The sequence below is a fragment of the Gossypium hirsutum genome, chromosome A05, assembly GCF_007990345.1.
Source record: "Gossypium hirsutum isolate 1008001.06 chromosome A05, Gossypium_hirsutum_v2.1, whole genome shotgun sequence".
Classification (NCBI taxonomy): domain Eukaryota; kingdom Viridiplantae; phylum Streptophyta; class Magnoliopsida; order Malvales; family Malvaceae; genus Gossypium; species Gossypium hirsutum.
Window position 1 is genome coordinate 23,989,635 of NC_053428.1, and position 21,969 is coordinate 24,011,603.

At 32.1% G+C, this 21,969-nt stretch overlaps 2 protein-coding genes across 9 annotated transcripts; both read right to left on the bottom strand.

Annotated features, from left to right (window-relative positions):
* Positions 1-3,444: 3,444 nt before the first annotated feature.
* Positions 3,445-10,564, bottom strand: LOC107924548 (oxysterol-binding protein-related protein 1C). 7 transcript variants are annotated; one of them, XR_001691794.2, is made up of 11 exons: positions 9,802-10,564; positions 9,344-9,700; positions 9,172-9,265; positions 8,404-8,849; positions 7,983-8,138; positions 6,900-7,067; positions 6,660-6,800; positions 6,317-6,547; positions 5,799-5,912; positions 5,555-5,689; positions 4,954-5,439 (listed from the first exon to the last, which is right to left on the bottom strand). XR_001691794.2 is itself a non-coding variant. In XM_041114037.1 (10 exons), exons 1-10 carry the CDS (start codon positions 10,291-10,293, stop codon positions 3,667-3,669), a joined length of 2,223 nt encoding a protein of 740 aa, XP_040969971.1. In that variant the 5' UTR covers positions 10,294-10,564; the 3' UTR covers positions 3,445-3,666. The 7 variants fall into 7 exon arrangements, 6 of the variants coding, with proteins under 6 accessions (XP_040969971.1, XP_016710540.2, XP_016710538.2 ...); XM_041114037.1 differs by lacking the exons at positions 4,954-5,439; positions 5,555-5,689 and adding an exon at positions 3,445-3,693 and having other exon boundaries at positions 8,404-8,846; XM_016855051.2 differs by lacking the exons at positions 4,954-5,439; positions 5,555-5,689 and adding an exon at positions 3,446-3,693 and having other exon boundaries at positions 9,802-10,563.
* Positions 10,565-12,699: 2,135 nt separating this feature from the next.
* On the bottom strand, positions 12,700-17,652 carry LOC107922700 (biotin--protein ligase 2). 2 transcript variants are annotated; one of them, XM_016852833.2, is made up of 9 exons: positions 17,106-17,652; positions 16,950-17,011; positions 16,725-16,873; positions 16,441-16,561; positions 15,874-16,029; positions 15,317-15,362; positions 14,491-14,557; positions 13,834-13,910; positions 12,700-12,978 (listed from the first exon to the last, which is right to left on the bottom strand). In XM_016852833.2, the coding sequence occupies exons 1-9, from the start codon at positions 17,471-17,473 to the stop codon at positions 12,936-12,938; spliced, it is 1,089 nt and encodes a 362-aa protein (XP_016708322.2). In that variant the 5' UTR covers positions 17,474-17,652; the 3' UTR covers positions 12,700-12,935. The 2 variants fall into 2 exon arrangements, 1 of the variants encoding a protein (XP_016708322.2); XR_001691408.2 differs by lacking the exon at positions 12,700-12,978 and having other exon boundaries at positions 15,317-15,423.
* Between the last annotated feature and the right edge of the window lie 4,317 nt (positions 17,653-21,969).

Sequence of the window (21,969 nt, forward strand, 5' to 3'; positions counted from 1 at the left end):
TGCTTTTCATTACACTCGAACTCAAATCCTCCTACATTAGCAACAACACCTGTACTAATCGAGTTAAACCTTAATCAAATATTCAAAGGAAAGTTAATTAGTGGCAATAGAATCTTATTCATCGTTGACATCCAAGATATATAAAGTTATACCAAACAAACTTATCGTATAGCATGATTAAACTAGCCAAACTTTGGATTCTACAATGTTGGCATATGTTCTTTATATATATATATACATGTAACGCGTCCTCGAATATCCAACTTATCAAACAGAATATTAGCTATCAAATAAAATAAATCAATAAGATGTGTTCCTACATTTTTAAGCTATTCTATTTTTATAAATTTTGAAATACTCATATTTGTACAATATTTGCATGTTAATTCATTTGAAATACTCTTCATTTTTAGGCAGCTTTTATCCTTTATTTTAACTTGCATATCGTGTTTCGAAATTTAACTTTATTTGTTTTTTTTTTATGTCTTCTTTAATCTTAAGACAAATCTTATTTCAAACTATATATATATATATACCAAAACCCAACCAATCTCTGAGACCAAATATCATGATTAATTGAAGGGGAAGTTGAATTTTTTTTAAGAAAAAAGAAAGAAAAATTGAAGGAAAAGGACAAGCAATTGCAACACGGCCATAGCTGGGGTGTCAGTTGTGCATGCAACATGAAGAAGACCCCAACAATACCTAAACCCTAATATCAACAAATACAAAAAAGAATAAAAATGGTCCATTTAGGCACTTAGAAACATAAAAATCGATCAGATATAATTAGGCAGAGATTTTAGATCACAATAAATAAAAATAAATAAATAAATAAGTAAAAATAAGGTTCGAGTGGTTATAAGACAAGCTCTTGGGTGGTCCACCATCCATGTGATGATTTTCTTAAGTGAATAAAATCCCTTCCCATTTGAACATTTTTCTTTTTTATCTTGTATTAATGTGTAGTTGCTGTTGTTTTAGACAAGGAATGCGAGAGGTCAGGAAATATTTCATGTTTGTGACAAGACAATGCAAATGAAAGCGATATAGGGTCGAATCACATAGCCTTTGAAACACACGAAAAAATAATATGAACGTAAGAATTTTGCTACTGGGATCATACAAAGCGTAGATGACGGTGGTTTAGGGTAAAATGGAAAGTTGTTGTATAAGGTGGTCGGGGAGTAGAGGTTATCGGTTTAAAAGAGTGAGAGACAGATAGATAGATAGATATGGATCCCTTTACCGAGGGTTTATGTATCCTCAGTTGTGATCCTAAAATGTCACGTATTATTTCTCTATTGATGATCTCAAAGCAAGTTGATAGGGTGGTAATTGAACACGCTGTTAACTACTCCAAATGAATCGTGATAGTTGATGTCAAGAGATAATGGTTAATGTGCAAGACCCACCGTAGATGTGTGATTAAATAGCAATTATAAAGGGTTATTCTTAGAAATATTTTTGAAAAATAATTCGGTGGGGCAAAAGTATATTTAACAAAGATGTATGAATAAATATTATTATAAAAAATTATATAATATGAATTATTAACGTATACAACAAATAAAAATAAAAAATACACGTAGGAACATTATTAGTTGATAAACAAAAGAGCATGCGGGATTCCCTCATCCCCGCAAGTTTGAAACATCCGACATGCAAGTTGTAATGAAATTTGGATGTTCCAAATGAAGTTTGATCCAACTATTAGAAAAGATTGTGTCTAATCTAAAACCCAAAGCCAATTACATATCCATTCAACAAATATAGATATCGTGTCTTAAATTTTAATTACATGGTTATAAATATTTGTTTTAGTGCATTAAATTTAGAAGAGATTTAAGGTTTTCAATCATTAAACGTTGAAAAATGATGGAATAAAATTTCTTCTCACTACCCATCGTCCAAAATCCAATAATAGTGGACAGTTAAATGAAAATAATTATTATTATTTTATATAATGATGGGTTTGATGTTACCAATTTTCATGCGAACCAAACTTATTGGTTGCTTTATTAATATTAATATTATTATTATTTAGTTTTAAATGCTAAAAATAGTCAAACATCCCATGATAAATAATGCATAAGAATTATAGTAAGTTGATTACAGCAGTATTTGCTTTCAACAAATTGTTGAAAGCCAAAGCAACATAATTAGAAAACACTAACCCTAAATAATTATGTTGATAATAAAACAATAAAGATTAGATAACTATAAAACAAGTATATATTCATTAAATATGATAACGTTTTGTAATTTTTTCATCATCTTTTACCATTTTTATTTTTATAAAATTATTTAATATTCCTATCTACTATTTAGATACTTAACTATACTTTTTTTAAGCTTTAATTATTATGAAAATATTACACTTCAGAATTAATCTTTTTTTTCTGTTTTTTTGTAAAGGAAAAAACTTTTTAAGCACTAGTTAGCATAAAAGTGTAATTTTTAGTTACATGGTTAATGTCTTTTAATCGAAATAAAAAAAGAAATTAAAGAAAGGTTTGTTTGAGTAAATATTTTCTGTTTTTGGAGCTACTGTCATTTATTTTTCTTCTTAAAAAGGACTAACTTTAGATCATGAAATGTTTGACTATCTTTCACTAAGAAAAGAGAAAAGAAACAGGAGATATTTCATATTTGGCACACACAAAAGAAGTCAAAATTTAGATAATTGTTTAGATGTATCCAAAAATTATGGTTTTTTTTTAACAATATTCATACCAACCAAATTAATATTTAATCGGACAGTTTTAGATAAAGAATTTAAAAAAAAAACTTTTTTTAAAGAAAAAATTGCTTAAATTATATTTCTATAAATTATTTCAATCTATAATTTTCATTGATTTCAAGTACAATACAGAAAGAAAGAACAAAAAGGGGTTGTTGATGGAATATAATAATGGAGGATTAAGGAGTAATCTCAGGTCATAATCCCACTTCCAAAATCAGATTGATTCGTAATGAATTTGATTAATTACTGAAATCATAGAATTTTGTAGCAAAAACACATATAAATATTAAAGATGTTGAGTGGATCAAGACTTTAAATGGTAGAGTAGTTTGAGTGGAAAGAAAAAATAGCAAAAATGATCCCAAATGTAATTTACTTTACAGATAAGTTATAACTCAAAATTGGTAAAAGGAAAGGGAAATTGGAATTCCGCATTTAGAAATTGCACGTGAGAGGTAGAATTAGATGTCTGTTGAATTTAAAAATCCCCATTATTCCTTGCCTAACCGCCCAAACTGCTGGATCAATGATATTGTGACTTCAAATTAATTATAAAACCAAATAATATGTTTAAAGGTGACAGCTAATTTGGTAATTATTTTCTTGAGTTTTCAGAAAAAACAAAAAGAAATTATATGAATATGCTATAGATAACGTAACAAAAGGTGAGTTGACGAAGAAAGGTTTGTTTTGTATCGAGAAATGTGAGATTGTCATTAAAAGAAAGATCACCAATTATAAGTCTATTATTTTTAAAAAAAATATATTCAACATATTTATTTTTTAAATAAATAAAAAAGGAGCCAAAATAGAAAATCCCTAATATACCGACGTTTGTTTTTTTTTTAATTTATTTCTGGAGAAGAGAAAAGAAGAGGGCCCTTGGCTTGGCTTATGAAGTTTGATTGGACGGTTAGAGATCATGTTTGCAATCCCATCATCATTTCCTATTTTTCATATAGAAAATTTATAAATTAATTAACAACCAAATTGATAAGAAAATATTATACGATATTAGCAATTTTTTAAAAAAAAATGAGAATAATTTATTAGCAGTTATAGATGCCACAATTAAATGGAAAGTTCGCTATAATTCGATGTATCAAAGATGAATGAAGTTATTGCTTTAAAAAAAATAAAATAATAAAATAAATGAAGAGGAAAATAAAGCATATCTTTTCTTCTGCAAGAAATCGGCACACAAATCCTTATTGCGTCACCGTGTATCTTTTACTACCTTGTGGTAACAGAAACGCCCAGATTGATCTGGATTTGGATGGTAGAATCTCAAATTATCACTTAACCAACAGACTAGGCTTTTCTTTTTTTGAGGGTAGGCCCAGGCCGACCAAATTTGCTCGTGGATATGGTAGATGGTTTAGGGTTTTGTAACGTACGGTGCTTCAATGTTTACTATAAATCATGTATCTGTGTGTTCACTTCACTTTAAAAACTTGGATTAGTTTGCGAAATTTTCCTTGTATTGTGAATCAATACAATCTGTTTAAACCCTATTTTTCTTTTCTGTTGTTGACTTACCCCAATAACTGGATTATGGTTTCAATGTTTTCTTTGTAACAACAGAAAATAATATTCTTAAAGCTATTATCTTATATAAGGCCACCTGCAATCTCCTACATGCAGTGTAATTGTAGTTGTGATGGGGGCAGCTTTGGCCCAGTGGAAGTGTACCCGTGCCCGCCCTGTCTCGTGAAAATATCGAGAAAAAGAATAAAAGAATCAACAAGTTAATGATGGGGCAACTTGCAGTCAGTCAGTCAGTCGGTCAGTCAGTCGAGAGGAGCCTAATCAGAAAGGATTTGACCAAAAATATCCGGACATGAATCCCACTTTCCCTGCTGTCTAGCCTCCCAATATCCACCCACATAACGGTATGTATCGTTGTTTTTCTCCCTTGCGAACCACCTTGGCTTCCAACCTCTCTCTTGCATCTTCCGAGCCTGATTCCCCCATCCAATCATATGTACAAAAGAGACCACATGCAACCATTAACCTATTTGCTAATTCCTTTCATGCAAATCCAGAAAACTGAACAGGATTTCGTTAAACATCTCAGCAAGGATTTTTTTTTTCTAGTGACCAAACTATAATATACCTGCAATGACTCAACTCATAACAAGTATCGCAGCGAGGGTTGTAAACAAACCAAAAAAAAAAAAACAGTAGTTGTAATAGCGTTTTTGGTATTAGCAACCGAGCCGTGTTTCATTCATTTACAAATCCAGAAACTGCTGTTCTCTGAATTTCAACATTGGAAAGGAAATTTAGAGCAAAGACGCCTACAAGTCCATTTCTAAGATTAACAAAAAAGAAGCACTCAAGATGTGGTTAGGCTGATCCCTAGATTGCTCATCCTACTCAGTTATGATCACAACAAGGTAGTTTTCTTAGTTTACCCACGACAAATGATTACTAAACCGTTTTCATGTAGGGTCTAGGATAAAATCACTGCCTATGCATCTGCAAAACTAAGATTGGACAAAGAAACAAAGATGATGGGCAATCCCCATTGGCGTCCAAGTCAGCAGTTGAGTTGGGCTAGTTGCTAGGTGCAATATGAAAACTTTCAAGAAAATGTCTAACTAATATTATTGTTCCCCGGTGATGTCCTTTGGCTTCTTAATGTTTATAGTACATGTTTGGCTCAGCTCATATTCTCTCCACACGGTCGCCTTGAGTCCAACCGTTCAGAACAAATTGAGTAAACCCAAGACATTAAACATTCATATTAGGTCCTGCTACTGCTATACCTCCATATGCATCATTTAAGATCTTTACATTTACTACCTCATTGGCATTTTCTAGTCAGTTCTAGAAAGCTTTGGTGTCTTTATGTCATTAAGCTTTTACTCTGTATTGGGAGTCTAAAACTTGGAATGAGCAAAAAAGCAACTTTAGTTCGTCTTTTCGCTTCATAGTTCCCTAAAAACTCAAAAAAAGAATTTCATGGTGATCTAAATCCATGCCTTGCCAATTTGTGCTGCTGATGCTTAGAATTGACAGTACAGATGAAATGAAATGGTAAGCTTACCTGACGTTGCCGCTGTTCCAACCGTAGCTTCTCTGAATTTGCCATTTCATACTCCCCATTTTCCAGATACCTCTGATCAGGTCTCAGCCTTGAATCAGTAGGGGGTAGCTTTTCCTGCATACAGGAAGGAGATTAAAAAAGTGTCCAATTACTGCAATGTAGTTAATAAGCTATGTAGAGATAGTGCAATGGTTTCAAATTGTTCCATTTTTTCTTACAGGTTCAAATGGAAACATTAGTTCCGATACTACACAAAAGAATTTATTACCAAAAATTAAATTATCAGAGTTTATGTCTTAGTAGCACCCAAGCGAGATATTGTACCAAGTACTAGTTGTAATAGTGAAATTATTGTAGGGATGACTCAAAATGCAATGGCAACCAAATTATATAGATATAAAGGTCACCAAATATCTTCCTGTGTGAAATGAACTGACATAAACCACAATGGAATTTTCACACCACCCCCTTAAGGCATTAGATTGGTACCAAATTTATAAATCCAATCAAAACTATACCTTTAGATCAGGAGTGACTTCATTCAATGTGATGGCAAAACGTGTTAAGTTATATCTGGTCGGAAATTTAGGAGGCTTGCTCTTTTTCCAGAGTAGGTCGGCTTCCGACAAAGACTCTTGCCCTTTTCCCTTGACAGAACATTCTCCATTCACATATTGCATGCTCTCATTCCATTTTCCAAATAACGTAGCTGCTGTCTCTCCATTCTTACCTTGAACTACACCATGTACCTGAATGTAAATTTTTTTTATAAAAATGAGGATAATAAAAGATATTATAATTCTAAAAAATGTAGTTGATATAATTCAATAAGAAGTTACATCGAGGAAAATGAAAGATCACCTGGCGAGGATTTCTGTCTACAATAGATTGCTCCTTGAATTTCAACTTACATGAATATTCACGATTCCCTTTTATTTGCATGGTACCATAGTGATCGCAGTACAACTTTCCCAGTATGAGATTGTATATTGATGTGGTAACCTGCAAAAGAAAGTACAATTTTCGATTGGAGACAACGAATATGTCTCAGTACATACACCACAAACCTAAATATTTGTTTGTTAACTTTTGAGGTTATACCTTACTCCATTGGAACACTTCTCCATCTTCAAACTCCAAGGTCAAAACACCAACAGGTTCAAGCATAATTGAGCGACCCCAAAATTTGCTCTTTAAATTACTATCACCCCAAAATTTCCACCCTGTACCCTCACAATGACATGCTACAATCGTAGGATGATGACTGACCTGACACCAATATGGAATAATTGTCAGCAAATTCATAAATTGCATTAAGATATAAACAAACAAATATGAAAAAAAAAAAAGATTACTATGGAAGTATATGTATACACACAGATGTAAAAAATATTACCATGGAAGTATATACACAAAATAAGCACTTTGTAGCTCATTTTCCAGTACCCTAGACAGAGTAGGAGGTATTAATGCCTCAAGAAAAGCAGAGCCACTAACACTGCCACTCCTTAAGATCTAAATGCATAATATGATGTTTAACATCCTCTATTGAGGTTCAGTGGCTTCGGCACGCTCTCCTTCCCTTCCCCCAGTAATCCAACAACGGCAAGGTTGATTTCACCAGTCTATCAAAGCCACTAGCTTCTGTTATAGTTAGGCACTCAGTCAATATCATTTTAGGTGATGACTAATGATTGATTAACTTGCTACCTTGTTACTTAATGCCCTATTTATTTGCTTTGTTAAGGTTGAACCTATAACAAGTTTTTCTATGAGCATTTAGACCAAAGTAAAAAAAAAAAAAAAAAAAAAGGGCAGCAGCAGATGAAGAAACAAAAAGTGGTAAGGAATAAAGAAGGAAATTCTCACTCTGCCTTTCTACACACCAAAGCATCAATAACGTACTAAATTTGCAAAGCTCTTGCAGTATAGCATTTTGGCTTCAGGGATACAACAAAAATTGAGTTAATTTGAGATCGTTGAAATAAGCATGTGAACTGATGTAGCAGAGAACATGCAAAGTTAATTTCAGCAATATTCCTTGACTGAGATTTACACATTAAAAAAGGGAAGTCCATTACTTGAATCTTGGTTGACGTGGTGAAACAGGCAGTAAAGTTTGAAAGACAATTTTCCTTAGATGGAGTAAAATGAAAAAGTAGACAAGGATAGACCAAGATAAACCTTCTCTGAGAAGAAGTGTACGCCTTTATCTGGAAAGTCGGCCTCATATGTTTCCCCTAATAATGGATTAAAAGGTTTGCAGATTCTTCCTTCTGTTGAAGAATATCCAGACACAGCAAATGCAGCCACATTAAGAATCCTCATGAGGCTATTCCCCTGCAAATTTTTAGAGGGAAAGATTATGTGTGAGAGGAATCTTGCCAAAGATTCAGATTCTCAAAGTTCCTGAAGAGAGGGAACTGGTATAAGCATATAAAGGAAAGATATGTGTAACAGAGAAAAGAGGCTGGGAAATCAGATATAAGAAAGATATGTGTAACTAAATTAAGGAAGTGATATGGTGATAGAGGAATATTAGAGCAGGATAACTTTATATTGCAATGAATGTTCTATTTCCTGAGTACAGACCTCCAAGACTCACCCTTTTCCCCCATTCATTAGCACGGTCAAGTAGATATGAATATTCCAAATCCTCAAAACACTTTTGAAGAGAAGAGAGAGGCTCATTGAAGTAAACAGGAAGACAAACTTTTGTAAGGTCTTTCCCAATATTATCCTTAATCATTGACCAAAGACTTACACCCTTCTCCTTTTCAACAGGGTCAGGCAATTTTTTTCGCCGTTTAATGTAAGGAAAGCTATTTCCAACTGATTTGATTTGAGGATCAGTGTCATCTTCAGAACCAAGAGTATTAAGACCATCATCTGAAGAGAAAGATGACGCCCGGACATCAGATCCATTGTCTTTGAAAGAACTCGATGATAAAAATTCACGAGTATCAAAGAAATTATGGTCATCATCATCAGTTTCTTCTTCTGCAGCATCAACTCTTTCAGGGTCGTCATCTGAGTCGGTTGTATTTCCTTCTAAGTAAGAATTTGGACAAAGGGGAAAAAAACCATAATTAACAATGCTATGAGCAGAAAGTAATGACAATGACTTAAATGAAATTAAACAAAAGAAGACAGAAAGCAATTTGTATATCCTAGCAATCAACACTATAAACACCTGATAATATTATTAAATGGAACACACAATTAACAATAAAAAAGATGACTGAGAAACATACACAAAAATTGATTCAAGATGACTGATAAACCTCTGCTTAACAAGCGTTAAAGTTGTCGACAAATTAGTTTATAGAAGCGACAATTGAAATAAAATAGTTTTACTGCCTAATAATCTTACCACTTCTGTCATGCTTTACCATGGCGTAAGCCTCTTGATTCGACTTGTTTTGGCTCTCGTTGACCACTGTATTTTCCAGATCAACTTTTTCTGCCTGCAAAATAAGAGTACAAACTAGCAATTTCTTAGCAGAAGATTGCAAAAAAGAAGTAAAAACCTTTGTTTCATTTACCTCTAACTGACGCAAGGTTTCAATGAGGAGATACTGTTTCTGTCTAAGCAACAGCATCTGCTTCTGCATTGTTAAGAATTCCGTCCTCATAATCTGCTGGCTATCTTGGATAGCCAATTCGCTTACCCCTTCCTGCATCAGCTGTTGCCTCAACTTCTCCGTGGAAACTGACGCATTGTTCACCTGAACCATGAGCTCGCTATTAGGTATCCTAGGGAACATATCCTTAACCGCCTGAAGCGCTTCAATCCACGCGACCTTATCGTCCCGCGTCTCGGCTCGTAAATGAAGCATTTTCGTTCCGGTGTAAATCGAGAACCTCTTGTCATCTGATTTGCTTTCCCTAATCGAGGAAACCTGAGAAAATTTCAAGATTCAATAAAAAAGAAAGAAAGAAAGAAATGAAATTCAAATTTGTTTTTCTTTTGCTTATTTTAATCGTTTTTCTTCGCTTTGACCTTTAGGTGGACTTCACCGAAGGGTTTGCGACGGGTGAGGGATTGATGACAAATGGGTTTGCGACAACTGGTTATAATACGAAGAGACTCTTCGCCGATAACTTTGCATCCTTTTTCCGTTTCTTGGCTGACGACGATCTTATCAGGTCCATGGAGTTTATAATATGATAGCACTCCGTCTTGCAAAACGAACCACCTCGGTTTCCAACCTTTCCCGTAATTCACCCATTTGTAAAGCACTCCGGATATCCCGTTCCCTACAATGTTGTTTAGCTTCACATCCACTAGGGCCGCCGTCACCTCTCGTCCCGACGACTCTCCGTTCTTCTGTTTCATCCGATTATAATAATTCACGCTTCTGCTACGATTATAGTGAACCTGGTGGCTTGGACTGCACGGGCACTGAATTTGATCCAAAGGTAGGGTCGACTTGGATCGGGATATAGGAGCGGAAGAGGAAGGGGAAAGGTTTCTCACAGAAGGATTACTCATAAAGACGAACGCCGTAGGAAATGTTTTGATCGGAGAATGGCCAGGTACGGTGGTTCCAAACAGCAAAAAAGAATGCGTAAGATTAATTGTTCTTTATAAAAAAATAGAATAATCGGAAGACACCGGGATAGGTAAAAGCTGACGTGGCGATGGAGAGCACGGTGGTTACAGTTACAGTTTTCATGGCTCTCCACTCTTCATTTTTTTTTTTTTGTTCTTTAAATTTCTTGGATTGTCATTTACGAGATAGAGAAAAAGGAGATCCATTAGTTGAATTTTGTTTATTTATATACACATAAATGTCAGTAGAATTTGGGCAGACGGTTACAAAAAATAGTACTAAAAAAGGACGGCCGTTTGAGGAAAGGGGTGGCCGTTGGCGGGAACTTCGGGCGGGTAACCCGAGCGAGAGAGGGAAAATTTTAATCCGCTGACCGGTTCGGTTCAACAAAGATGATATTTAATTAAGACATAATAATATCAGAAATTAGCGAAGAGATGCATGAATTTTGCCATTTGTATTTAATTTCGTCCAACTAAACACCACTTTGTATTAATATAATTAGTTGATGCTCATAAATTCTTTATTTAGTCTCACTAAGTGTTACTCTTAATGATATGTAAAGAATTTATTTATATTTAAATTCATTATACTTTGTATTAAGTTTAATTTTAGTTCTAATTAATGTGTATTTATATTTGTGTGATTAAGTTGGTATAACAACAGGTCAATCAGTTATCAATTCAATTAAGAAAATTACAAAAAAATTCTCGTATGTGTAAAATAATTTATATTATTATGATGGTATTTTATCTTTTTATAATTTTAATGAATTCAGAAAATATATATAAATAAAAAACATTTCCTTTACTATTCTAACCAAAAGCTTTATTTTAATATTTTCATAATACTTCAATATTATTTCACAAAATTTTTCATCCATGTCGTTTTGTATATATATTGATTCTGTCGTTGATTGAATTAGTGTCACAAGTTGGCTTGATACCAACTCAAGAAAAATGATAATATCATGATAAATAATTGAAGTGCATTTAATATTGGAATAATATCTAGTATACTATCGGTTAAGTTTTTAAACTTCACAAGTAGAATCAGAGAGTTGATAAGTCTATAAGAGTATAGTAAAATATTAAAAAAAAAAGAAACATGCCAATTTTTTAATATTACTTATGAAATAAAATATATATATTATCAGTATATCCAATACTTACCCTTTAATATGATGTATTCACCTATTTAGATACTATTTTACTCACAATTTAAATCAATTTATTATTTTAATTTTGTATGTGTTATTATTTTTAATTTCAAACCTTACATTTAATTGTATATTGTTTTTAGTTATTTGCTTTACTTGTATTAATAAACATCTTTTGAAAAAAATTAACCGTTTGTTCGCAAAAGAAAGAAGTAATTAACCAATAAGTCTTTTCTTAATATATGCATATAATGAAAGAATAAATTATTTTATGGTGGAAGAAGTAGCATTAATTAATTAGAACTAGAATTATGCTGGAAGACAACGGCATAGGTTCTAGTGTGGTAAAAATCTTAAAAGGGAAGAGTCAACTACAAAGTTGGAGTATCCTTTGGCAGTGCATTGAATCTGTGACCTTCTCGACAAAACCATCAAGCACAATTGGAAGAAAGCATGGATGTTAGAACTGGATTCAGTTCATTATCCAAGAAATAGAATATTCGATGAGGGAAAGTATCATTAAACCACAAAACCATCCACATTTGTCACATCATCTATAATTATTGTCCACTTTCTTTTTTTGTTGTTGTAAAGCAACTTGGTTTGGTTTGTGAGTGTGCAAGTTTAAGAACAGCAGGCAGGTCGGCAAGTAAGACAAATCGCTATACGATGTTGACTGTGCTGCACAGTAAACAACTTCTACAACTGCACGACAGTCCAAAATTTGTTGATATTTACTTCAAATGATTACTTCATTTTTTCCCATAATTTTTCGAACGAGTCAAATTAAATTATATTCAAGATTAACTAATTTAAGACCTTTTTTTTTCATTTACAAAAACTGGAAACCCAGTCTTATCAACCTGACAAAAGCTGCAGGGAGATGCAATTGTTATGATTGTTATTTGTCCTCATGTTAAAATATTTTATTATAATTTCGTATGGGTTTTGTATACCAGTTCGTATAGGTTCGAACAAGAACTTTTTTTTTGACATAAAAATGTTTCTTAATTCTATCGAATTCATAAATTCATTAAAATTAAATAAAAACAAAACGCCCACTAATATCAAGTCAGAATGACTAAAATGTTTTCTTGTCGGACCTAAGAAACAACGCCCAGGCTGAGAAGGAGAAAAAGGGTAGGGGGGATGGCAATGTTGGACATGAAAGGAAAAAATAACAACATAACACAAAACACCATAAATATAAACATATGAATCTGTCAAAATCTAGATAACAAAAAATTATATAAAGATAACCTACTTCAAACACGTTTATGATAAAAAAAAAACAATATACAAACGTGAAACTAATACATGACACAAGTAAATAAATAAATAAATAGAGAGCATATAAGTTGCATACATGTTATGACATGACAGTTTGCCTCCCGTCAAAGATGCCCTGGAAACGGATGATCTTCATTCAAGTTTTCTTCGGACCAGTCCTTTGAAGAAATCAAAACTGTGGCCAAATGGATGTCAATGTTATAATGAAACAAGGAAATCTTAAATGGCTTGAAATTGGCATGTGAAAGTACATAGAAACTATTACTGCCAATGAAATCGGATGGTTGATTTCATATCCATGGATATTTTAGAACAATCAAAAAGGAAGCCCTAAATTTTCAGTTTGCCGTATTATTGCTTATTTTAACACTAAAACCTTTGAAGCTAGAATGTGTTGGATGGTGGAGAGGCTACATGCACTTTAACAGTGGAGAGAGAACTTATCATCTGTTTTTGCTTTCACTATTGACCCATTTTGCAAATTGCAAGGCAGAGCCAGAGTCTGTCCTCTGCTTTTCCAATCACTATAGGACCCATTTTATAGGGCAGGCCAGAATTCGGGGACCCTATCATATAACTACATTTGAGCCATATATATCATTTTGGATTGTCAGAAATTTTGCCCAAGTTATTTCTGTCACTTTCAGCACCATTTAATTTTAATAGCATTTTAGGTTCCACACATGCAAGGAGCAGAAATTTTTTTTAGGAAGTGGATTCACTGTTTAGAATAATGAGGAATGAAAATAGCACATGGCAGTGTCGATTACTTGGTATCCTCTGGTGTTCTCAGAGAATCCAGTTTTAGAGGAAGCCATTAAAGCTTCAAGGATCCATGATTTGCCGCTTATTTTCTGTATAGTTAATCTGTTAGATTTCTTTTGTAAGTTCCTGGAAGAGGTTAAATCAGATACTACCGATAAAATAGAGCTGAATTCTGCAAGGTGCTAATGTTATCTTTCTATCTGATGGAAAATTTTCTAAGGCGTCATAGGGCAACTTTAGCAAGGACAACAGTAGAAATAGATACCTGTTTCCATCGGGATGAAGCTCACACATTTGATTGTCGTCACCAATAGCTAACAAATAACCTGAGGACGTCAAACCCTGCCAAAGAGAGGTGATCAGTAATTTATAAACGTAGCTTGTAAAACACTCTAGTTTAAGTTAGCATCAATGAAATGAAATCAAGTTCATTTATATGGAACAGAAATTGCTACAGAAACAATAGAGGTTCACAAAACAAGCTCCATATCTTTATGACAAGATCATTGGCTATACCCTTTTCACGTCAGAGATCCACAGGTGTACTAAGGCAATGAGCAGCTCTAGATAACCAAACCATATGTTTGAGCATGACCACTAAAATGAAGACGTTCTTTCATTGCCCCCTTTACTTTTACAAAAAATGATATGCAAATGAAATTTCACCAAGTGACAAAGTCTAGACTAGCAAATATAAATTACAACGTGAAGAATGGGATGGGAATAAATTTACTAACTGAAAATTATTTACTCCAAGAACACAAATAGTTAGTCATGGAAACAGAAATTAAAGTTCCTATTATAGAAAAAGACAAATTTCATCGACGAACTTCAATATTTAGAAGGCCATTTTTTTCACATGCTTATATCCACAAGTTGACATGAAACCAATTAAGCAGTAACCTTTTTGAGTATACCATACCTGGATTGTGACCACGTTTTCAACAACTCTATCCTCATTCTTTTCCTGTACAATAACTCTCTGCCCACTGCACAGCCAATTCAAAATAAAATCACACATCTATAATAACAAAGCTTTACAACATATATAGGCATGCCATATATGATAGGAAAGTTTCAACATGATCCATATGGTTCAGAATACATAGGAGATGCACAAGCTCAATTGGGTTGCATCAATTAAGAAGAGAAGCAAAATGATGCCAGTGTACAGATGCATAGAAGTTTATTAACATAAAAGTTATATAGAAAAGATCAGTATGGAGATACACAAATCAGCACACATGTTGAATAGGCAGTTCAAGTTCAATTAAATTATGGAGACTACTAAAAGCCATAATAGCCCTGGAAGATAAGCAGACCACAATTCTTTTCTCTGGATATAGCCATCCATAAAAACCACCTTCTAAAAGGTTTCTCCACTATATACATTTTAAGACAGTGGGATTCAAATAAGAACATCATCACATTGGCCAACCTTCCTTGACTTTGATGCCATAGATGTGGAAAGGCAAAAATTTTATTTGACTTCATATTAATGCAGCCAGGGGGCAATTGTTTGGAGCAACAAGAAAAGATTGAGGTTGATAAGTGCAACAGCCTAACTTAAATCATGAAAGCCAACTTGGTGCAGACATGCTACAACCAGAGCCACAATCATCCCTAGATCACACTTCAATCATATATTAAGTAACTAAAATAATTTCTTCTCTTGAATTATTAAAACCACAAAGTTTCATAACAGATCAAGTGCATATATTGAAAGGTTAAAACAGTAAGAACTTCACCTGTGAAGCCATGTTCTATAGTAAAGTTCCTCAAGAGTTTGAAATCCTGCATGTTATAGCCCCACCAAAAGTGAACTTTGACTTGGTCTTGTATTGAAAGCTATTAACTACAATTAATATAAATCAACAATTATAGCACATTGTTTTGTTATTTCTAAAAGAAGACTCCTGAAACCATTTGTTTCATAGTTTAGACAATGAACACTCTATATATTTATAGGATTCCTCTTAGAAAACCAAATGGAGAAAACAAAAACAGTGGACACACTATAGCTAAGGGAAGATAGAAAATTTTTGGGACCTACACCATCAGACGGAGACGCAACTGCTTTTATTCACCAAAGGTAATCCACACAAATTTCAAAGCCGATAATTCATTTAGAATTAACTGTAACAAACACAAGCATTTTCTAGCATTTCAGTTTGTCAGAAATTTTTAGAAAAATCGTTTTAGCATGGCACGAAAATTGTAAATTTATATGAAAAACCAATTCAAGAGAGCAAATAGTACTTTCACATACCAGGATACTGTAGAGAAGACCAAAAGATTGACTCACCTTGATTTATAAAAATATCATAGAACATCTCAAATTTATTAAAGAAGGCAGCCATGACATCTTCTCTTCTAAACTCATTAGGAGTAGTAGAAAGCTCTTTTAGTACTGTATTCAAACATGTTGTTGGTTTCTCATTACCAACATTAAAACCTATACCTGCAAAGACATCCATTAATTTGTAAGCTTCATGATGCACATAAATTGTACAAATAAAAAACACAAGCAATATCCTATTCTTGATTGTAGGTTAGGATTTAATAGATCAGTAGTAAACCCCCTAATGAAGCAAGAACTTTGCATGTTGGAGAAGGATGCTAATTGAAATGCCTTCATAGGTGAAAGGGCATAGCAGAAATACCGGGGTCAATATAAATACATTTTTGAAACTACAAGGAAACTCCAAATATCAGAAATTAACTTTCAAGAAATTTACAGGGTCACATCCCATAGGCTTATATCTAGCTAATGGCTCTGCTACTGAATCTAGGGATTTGAACAAACAGACAGAAGTATACATTGCAAGATTGAATTTTTTTATTGTCACCCAAAAGGAGCGAGTCTTTTTACCACAACTAACATTGAACTTCTTTGATTTATATGTTGATGTGCAGAGAATGCCTCCAACTTTAAGGCCATTCAAGTACAGATCATTCGGCCACTTGATCGTAACATTAATAAAGGGGAAGCCCTGAAACAATTTATTAAGAATAAGTCTATAAAAATCTTAACTTCAGGATTACACCGAAAAATAATTTGCAATGTAGTAATGGAGCATGATCTGAATTGCCGAAGTACCACCAATATAAACAAAATAGCCATATAGGCAGAAAAGAGAAAGAAGGCAGGCTTACATTTCGATCACAAACATCCTGTATAGCCTCCGTCACAGCAAGAGACACAACATATTGTACCAGAGGCACAGTTTTTCCATCTTCCATTTGTAATGTAAATGAAAACATAAGGCATCCCCTTGGAGACTCCCACGCATTCTTGGACCGACCTGCAAAGTGTCGAAACATTTACAGAATCACATTAACCGAATTTCAATTTTTTAACATTTCATAAATATTATTTACCTCTCCCTTTAAACTGAGTGTCAGCTACACAAACTGTACCAACTGGAAGCTCACAAAAATTACTGTTCAAAAGCTAAAAATCAAACTTTAACCTTCAATGAATAAAATAGTTCAACGAAATTCGTTTATTTTTTTGCCAGTTCATCATTTGCTTACTGAGAAACGACGTCATGTGTAGAAGGCAACAGCGGGGACCAAATAAGGAACCGACCGAATCGTTTCGTTGAGAGTGAGTTCAAAAACAAATCGACATTAAAAGCATATTCACCAAATCGGAAAGTATTAATCTCCGATTGTAAAAGAGCAGAAACTTTGCCGCCGTTCGGGAGATTAAGAGTGTCGTTGATTTTCAAGGATTTGGCGACTTCCCATTCTGATGATGATTTTCCACATAAAAACAGCATAGAAGGCGAGGCACTATCCATGGCTGAGGAGGCGACAGAGAAAGAAAGGCTTGAGGGAATACGTTTCTGAATGGGAGGGAAAAGGAAGCGGAAGCGGAAGCGGCTGCTTTGTACTAACATGCAGAATCAGCTTTTGGCGAAGTTGGGGTTAGAGATGGAGATGGGTGGGTATTTGAGTGCCTGCCCTTTACTTTGACGGTTAGAACGGAGAAAACGATGAAGGGAAGTTATTCTTACGGTATCAATCGAGGAGTCGGCATCACAGACACCATTCAGACCGTAGATTCTGAGTCCTGAATGAGTGACTTTGGGCTTTTTTTTTCATTATTAAAGTAACCCTAAAAATAAATTAATTACCAAAATAACTCATCCTTTTAATTATGTATAAAAAAGTGGTGGAGCTATATAATATAACGCTACCACTTTACCACATCATTAAAAAATTAATTTTTAGTGAAGTCATGTTGAATGGCACCACCAGTATAAAATATTAAGAAAATATTAAAAAATCTAAAAAACGAGAGACTTAAAAAAAATTTTCATTTTTAGGTGGAGCCATTCTAAATGGCGTCACCACTTTTCTGATGTGTCAAGTTCTTATATTTTTTTTGGTTTTTTATTTTTTACTTTTTTACTTTTTTTCTTATATTTTGTCTTTTTCTTAGATTTTTTTTCTTTTTTATGTTTTATATTATTTTCTTAATTTATTTTGTTTATTTAATTTATATTATTAATTTTAAAAAATTTGTAATATATATTTAAAATGTTTTATAATATATATATTGTAACACCCCTTACCCGTATCCAACACCGGAATAGGGTACGAGGCATTACATTTTTTTTCGTCGGATTTGTGGTCCCGAAACCACTGTTCCGACTAAGCCTAAAATCGGGCTATTACAACTCTCCCCCCCTTTAGGGATTTTCGTCCCCGAAAATCTTACCAGATGGTAGGTTAATGATTTACTTCCACAATATATTTCAAATTCACACATGATTTTGGATTTTCATATCTTTTACAGATAATCACATAGATTCATAAGAAAATCAGGATAGCGATATTTCAGCATCTGAAGCTACACAAAGTATCGAAAAATTACAATCCATATAGAATGATATCCATTTTGATAACCTGAGTAGTTTTCAGAACTATCAAATATTTCTCTCTTTTTATATTGTCCTCATTTTCTAATTCATTCACTTTTCCGACCACATTATTATTCTCCCGTACACGAACTTCTGTAACACTACACTCGTAAGCTTATTCAACCAAAATCTCACAAATTTCATTGTAACATTTTACTAATATGGGGGTGAGTGTAGTAAAGCCTCAAATTTATCTTACACATAAATGCGCATAACACATACCATCACAAATAGCCAATTCATTACTAAGTTCACATTCTCAAAGCATTTAATAAACATTTGCTTTTAATCACTTTTGTTCTCAACACAAAATTCTAACTCAAATCACTAATTCACAATCAAAATTTCTATATAGCATCATAATCCAAATATCATAACTCATATGCTTGTATAATTATAACATTCATCAATAAAAAAATGTTTTATTCTTTGATCCATACCTTTATGAGTTTCAACTCATAATCAATACATTTTCACTCAAACATTTTAGTATTTATTTCTATACTATTAGAATTAACTCAGTTGAAAAACATATCTGTCTCATCAAGATAATTTTCGTCATAGAACAATACTGATAAGGGGGTGATGGTGAAGTCATAAATCTTTCAACTTGCTCTCATAGATACATATATATATGATTTTGTATTCATCATCAATGTAATACCATCATAACCACGTAATTCATTCCAAGCAAATTAACACATCTATTTATTACAAATGTTTTCTGTCACTCACAATTTCACACAACGAATTTACTGACTCAAGCTCAACGTTAATATCTAATTAAATTCCAATACTTGGCTTCTATTTTACTTACCGACATTTGCCAAATTAGAGAACGTCTTACGGAATTGAGTACTTCGTTTTCTCGATGCCATAGTCCAACTATGGTCTTACACGTAATCACAAATCACATACCGATGCCATAGCCCAACTATGGTCTTACACGAAATCACATATCACTTACCGATGCCATAGCCCAGCTATGGTCTTACACGGAATCACATATCACACATATCACTTACCGATGCCATAGCCCAGCTATGGTCTTACACGGAATCACATAATCACATGTTCACATGTTGCCATGGTCAAACCATGGTCTTTTCCGTCAATTCATCACATATCACTGAACGAAAGTACTCATTCCTGCGTTCTACTCAATTTGACTTCCAATTCAATTTTTCATACTATTATAATATTCATGGTTTAGACATAAACAAAATATTTATTATCTTTAATTTAACAATTAAACATAAGATTCTATCATATGAACATACTGATTTCACTTATTCAAGCAGATGTACATACACACGTTCCATCTATTTAAGTAAATTTGCTTATCATATTCACTTAATCAAATATGTTGAGCACATAGCATTATATAATCACCAACATACTTGGATGAGCTTGTCACAACATAAACTTTTTTTTTAACTTATAGTCATCTCTTTTCATACATGAACACATCCATATCACAAATTTTTATACTTACCTTTCCAAATTCCAACATAACGTGAGCATATTTCATTTATCTCAATATCATTTTTAGCATTATCGAAAATAGCTCGATTGAAAATCATCTCTGTCTTAACAAAGCAATTTCGTTAGAGCCCGGAGATATCACATCATCAAGAGTAATAACGTGGCATGTATAGCTAGGCTCACATATGCTACGTTTGGTCCGAGAACCGACTAAACCGTAGCTCTGATACCACTAAATGTAACACCCCTTACCCGTATCCAACACCGGAATAGGGTACGAGGCATTACATTTTTTTTTCGTCGGATTTGTGGTCCCGAAACCACTGTTCCGACTAAGCCTAAAATCGGGCTATTACATATATTTTTTTAAATTTTAATTATTATTTTTAAAAATATTTTTTAACTTTATATATATATTTGTGAAATTAATTTTTTATAAATTTTAAAAATGTATTTTTTAAATTAGTTTTGAAATTATTAGTTTTATAATATTTGAAATGTATGTTTAATATTTTATTAATTTTACATACAATTTTAAATATTATTTTTAATTTCTTTTTTTATCATTAGGTATATATATATTTAAATTTTAAAGTTTAAATTAAAAATTATATATTTATTATAACTAATCACATGATGTCAGTGATGTGACTATTAATAAATTTAAATATAAATATAAATTTTTAAAATATATATATTAAATATTATTTTATAAATATTAAATATATTTTTTTTACTTTTTTATTGTTTTGTTTTTTCTTTTATGTTTAATTATTATTAACTTTAAAAATTTTGAAATATTTTATTAATATATATATTTGTAAATTTTAGATATGTATTTTGAGATTATTTTTTTAAATTTTAAATACAATTTTTAAATACATTTAAAAAATTATAATTTTTTAATAATATAATAAATCATAATATTTTAAATATTTTTTAAAATTTTGTCTTTTTCCTTTTTTTTATTTTTTTGAAATTTTATGTTTTTTCTTATTTTATTTTGTTTATTTATTTTATTATTAATTTTAAAAATTTTGTAATGTATATTTAAAATGTTTTATAATATATTTTTTTTACAATTTTAAATATTATTTTTAAATTCTTTTTTTAACATTAGATATATGTATTTAAAGTTTAAAGTTTAAATTAATATATATATTTATTATAAATTGTCACATCATGTCAGTGATGTGACTATTAATAAATTTAAATATAAATATTAATTTAAAAAAATATTTATTAAATATATTTTTTAGTATTTTGACTCTTTTTATTGTTTTGTTTTAAAAAAAAATTATTATATATATGGGTGGGTGTTGGTCCCCCTTGTATAGATGAAGAAGTTGAGGGAAAAAAAAAAGGTACCTTTGTTAAAATTTTATTTTTTTGTTTTTATATTTTATAGTTAATGTAATATAATAAATAATTATATTGTATGTTTGTTTTTTATATTATACAGATTTGAAGATATCTTCTGGAGTAAATACGGATCATACTTCATCGATTAAAATTAATAATATAAATTAAATAAGTAAAATAAATTAAGAAAATAATATAAAACTTAAAAAAAATCTAAAAAAGAGAAAAAATATAAGAAAAAATGTAAAAAAAGTAAAAAAAAATATAAGAACCTGACAAATTAGAAAAGTGGTGACGCCGTTTAGAATGGCTCCACCTAAAAATGAAATTCTTTTTCTAAATCTCCCGTTTTTCCAAATTTTTTAATATTTCCCTAGTATTTTATACTGGTGATGCCATTTAACATGGCTCCACCAAAAAATAATTTTTTAATACCCCTGGCTGACATGACAAAGTGGTGGCGCTATATTATATGGCTCCACCACTTTTTACCGTAGAAAGTAGGTTATTTTTATACATAATTAAAAAAAGTAGATTATTTTAATAATTAATTTATTTTTAAGGTTACTTTTATAAAAAAAACCGTGACTCTAACTGTGACCGTGACTCTAGTTTTAAATGAG

What these genes read in the sequence shown, in the direction of transcription:
- LOC107924548 (XM_016855048.2), bottom strand. Translation starts at nt 10,293, where the DNA reads ATGAGTAATCCTTCTGTGAGAAACCTTTCCCCTTCCTCTTCCGCTCCT. An exon ending in CTAATGAATGGGGGAAAAGG is followed by an intron (nt 8,139 to 8,403) that starts GTGAGTCTTGGA and finishes AAAAATTTGCAG; the next exon opens with GGGAATAGCCTCATGAGGAT. An exon ending in TACACTTCTTCTCAGAGAAG is followed by an intron (nt 7,068 to 7,982) that starts GTTTATCTTGGT and finishes TATTGGTGTCAG; the next exon opens with GTCAGTCATCATCCTACGAT.
- LOC107922700 (XM_016852833.2), bottom strand. Translation starts at nt 17,473, where the DNA reads ATGTTAGTACAAAGCAGCCGCTTCCGCTTCCGCTTCCTTTTCCCTCCC. An exon ending in AGGATGTTTGTGATCGAAAT is followed by an intron (nt 16,562 to 16,724) that starts GTAAGCCTGCCT and finishes AAATTGTTTCAG; the next exon opens with GGCTTCCCCTTTATTAATGT. An exon ending in TATAGAACATGGCTTCACAG is followed by an intron (nt 14,558 to 15,316) that starts GTGAAGTTCTTA and finishes TTGGCTGTGCAG; the next exon opens with TGGGCAGAGAGTTATTGTAC.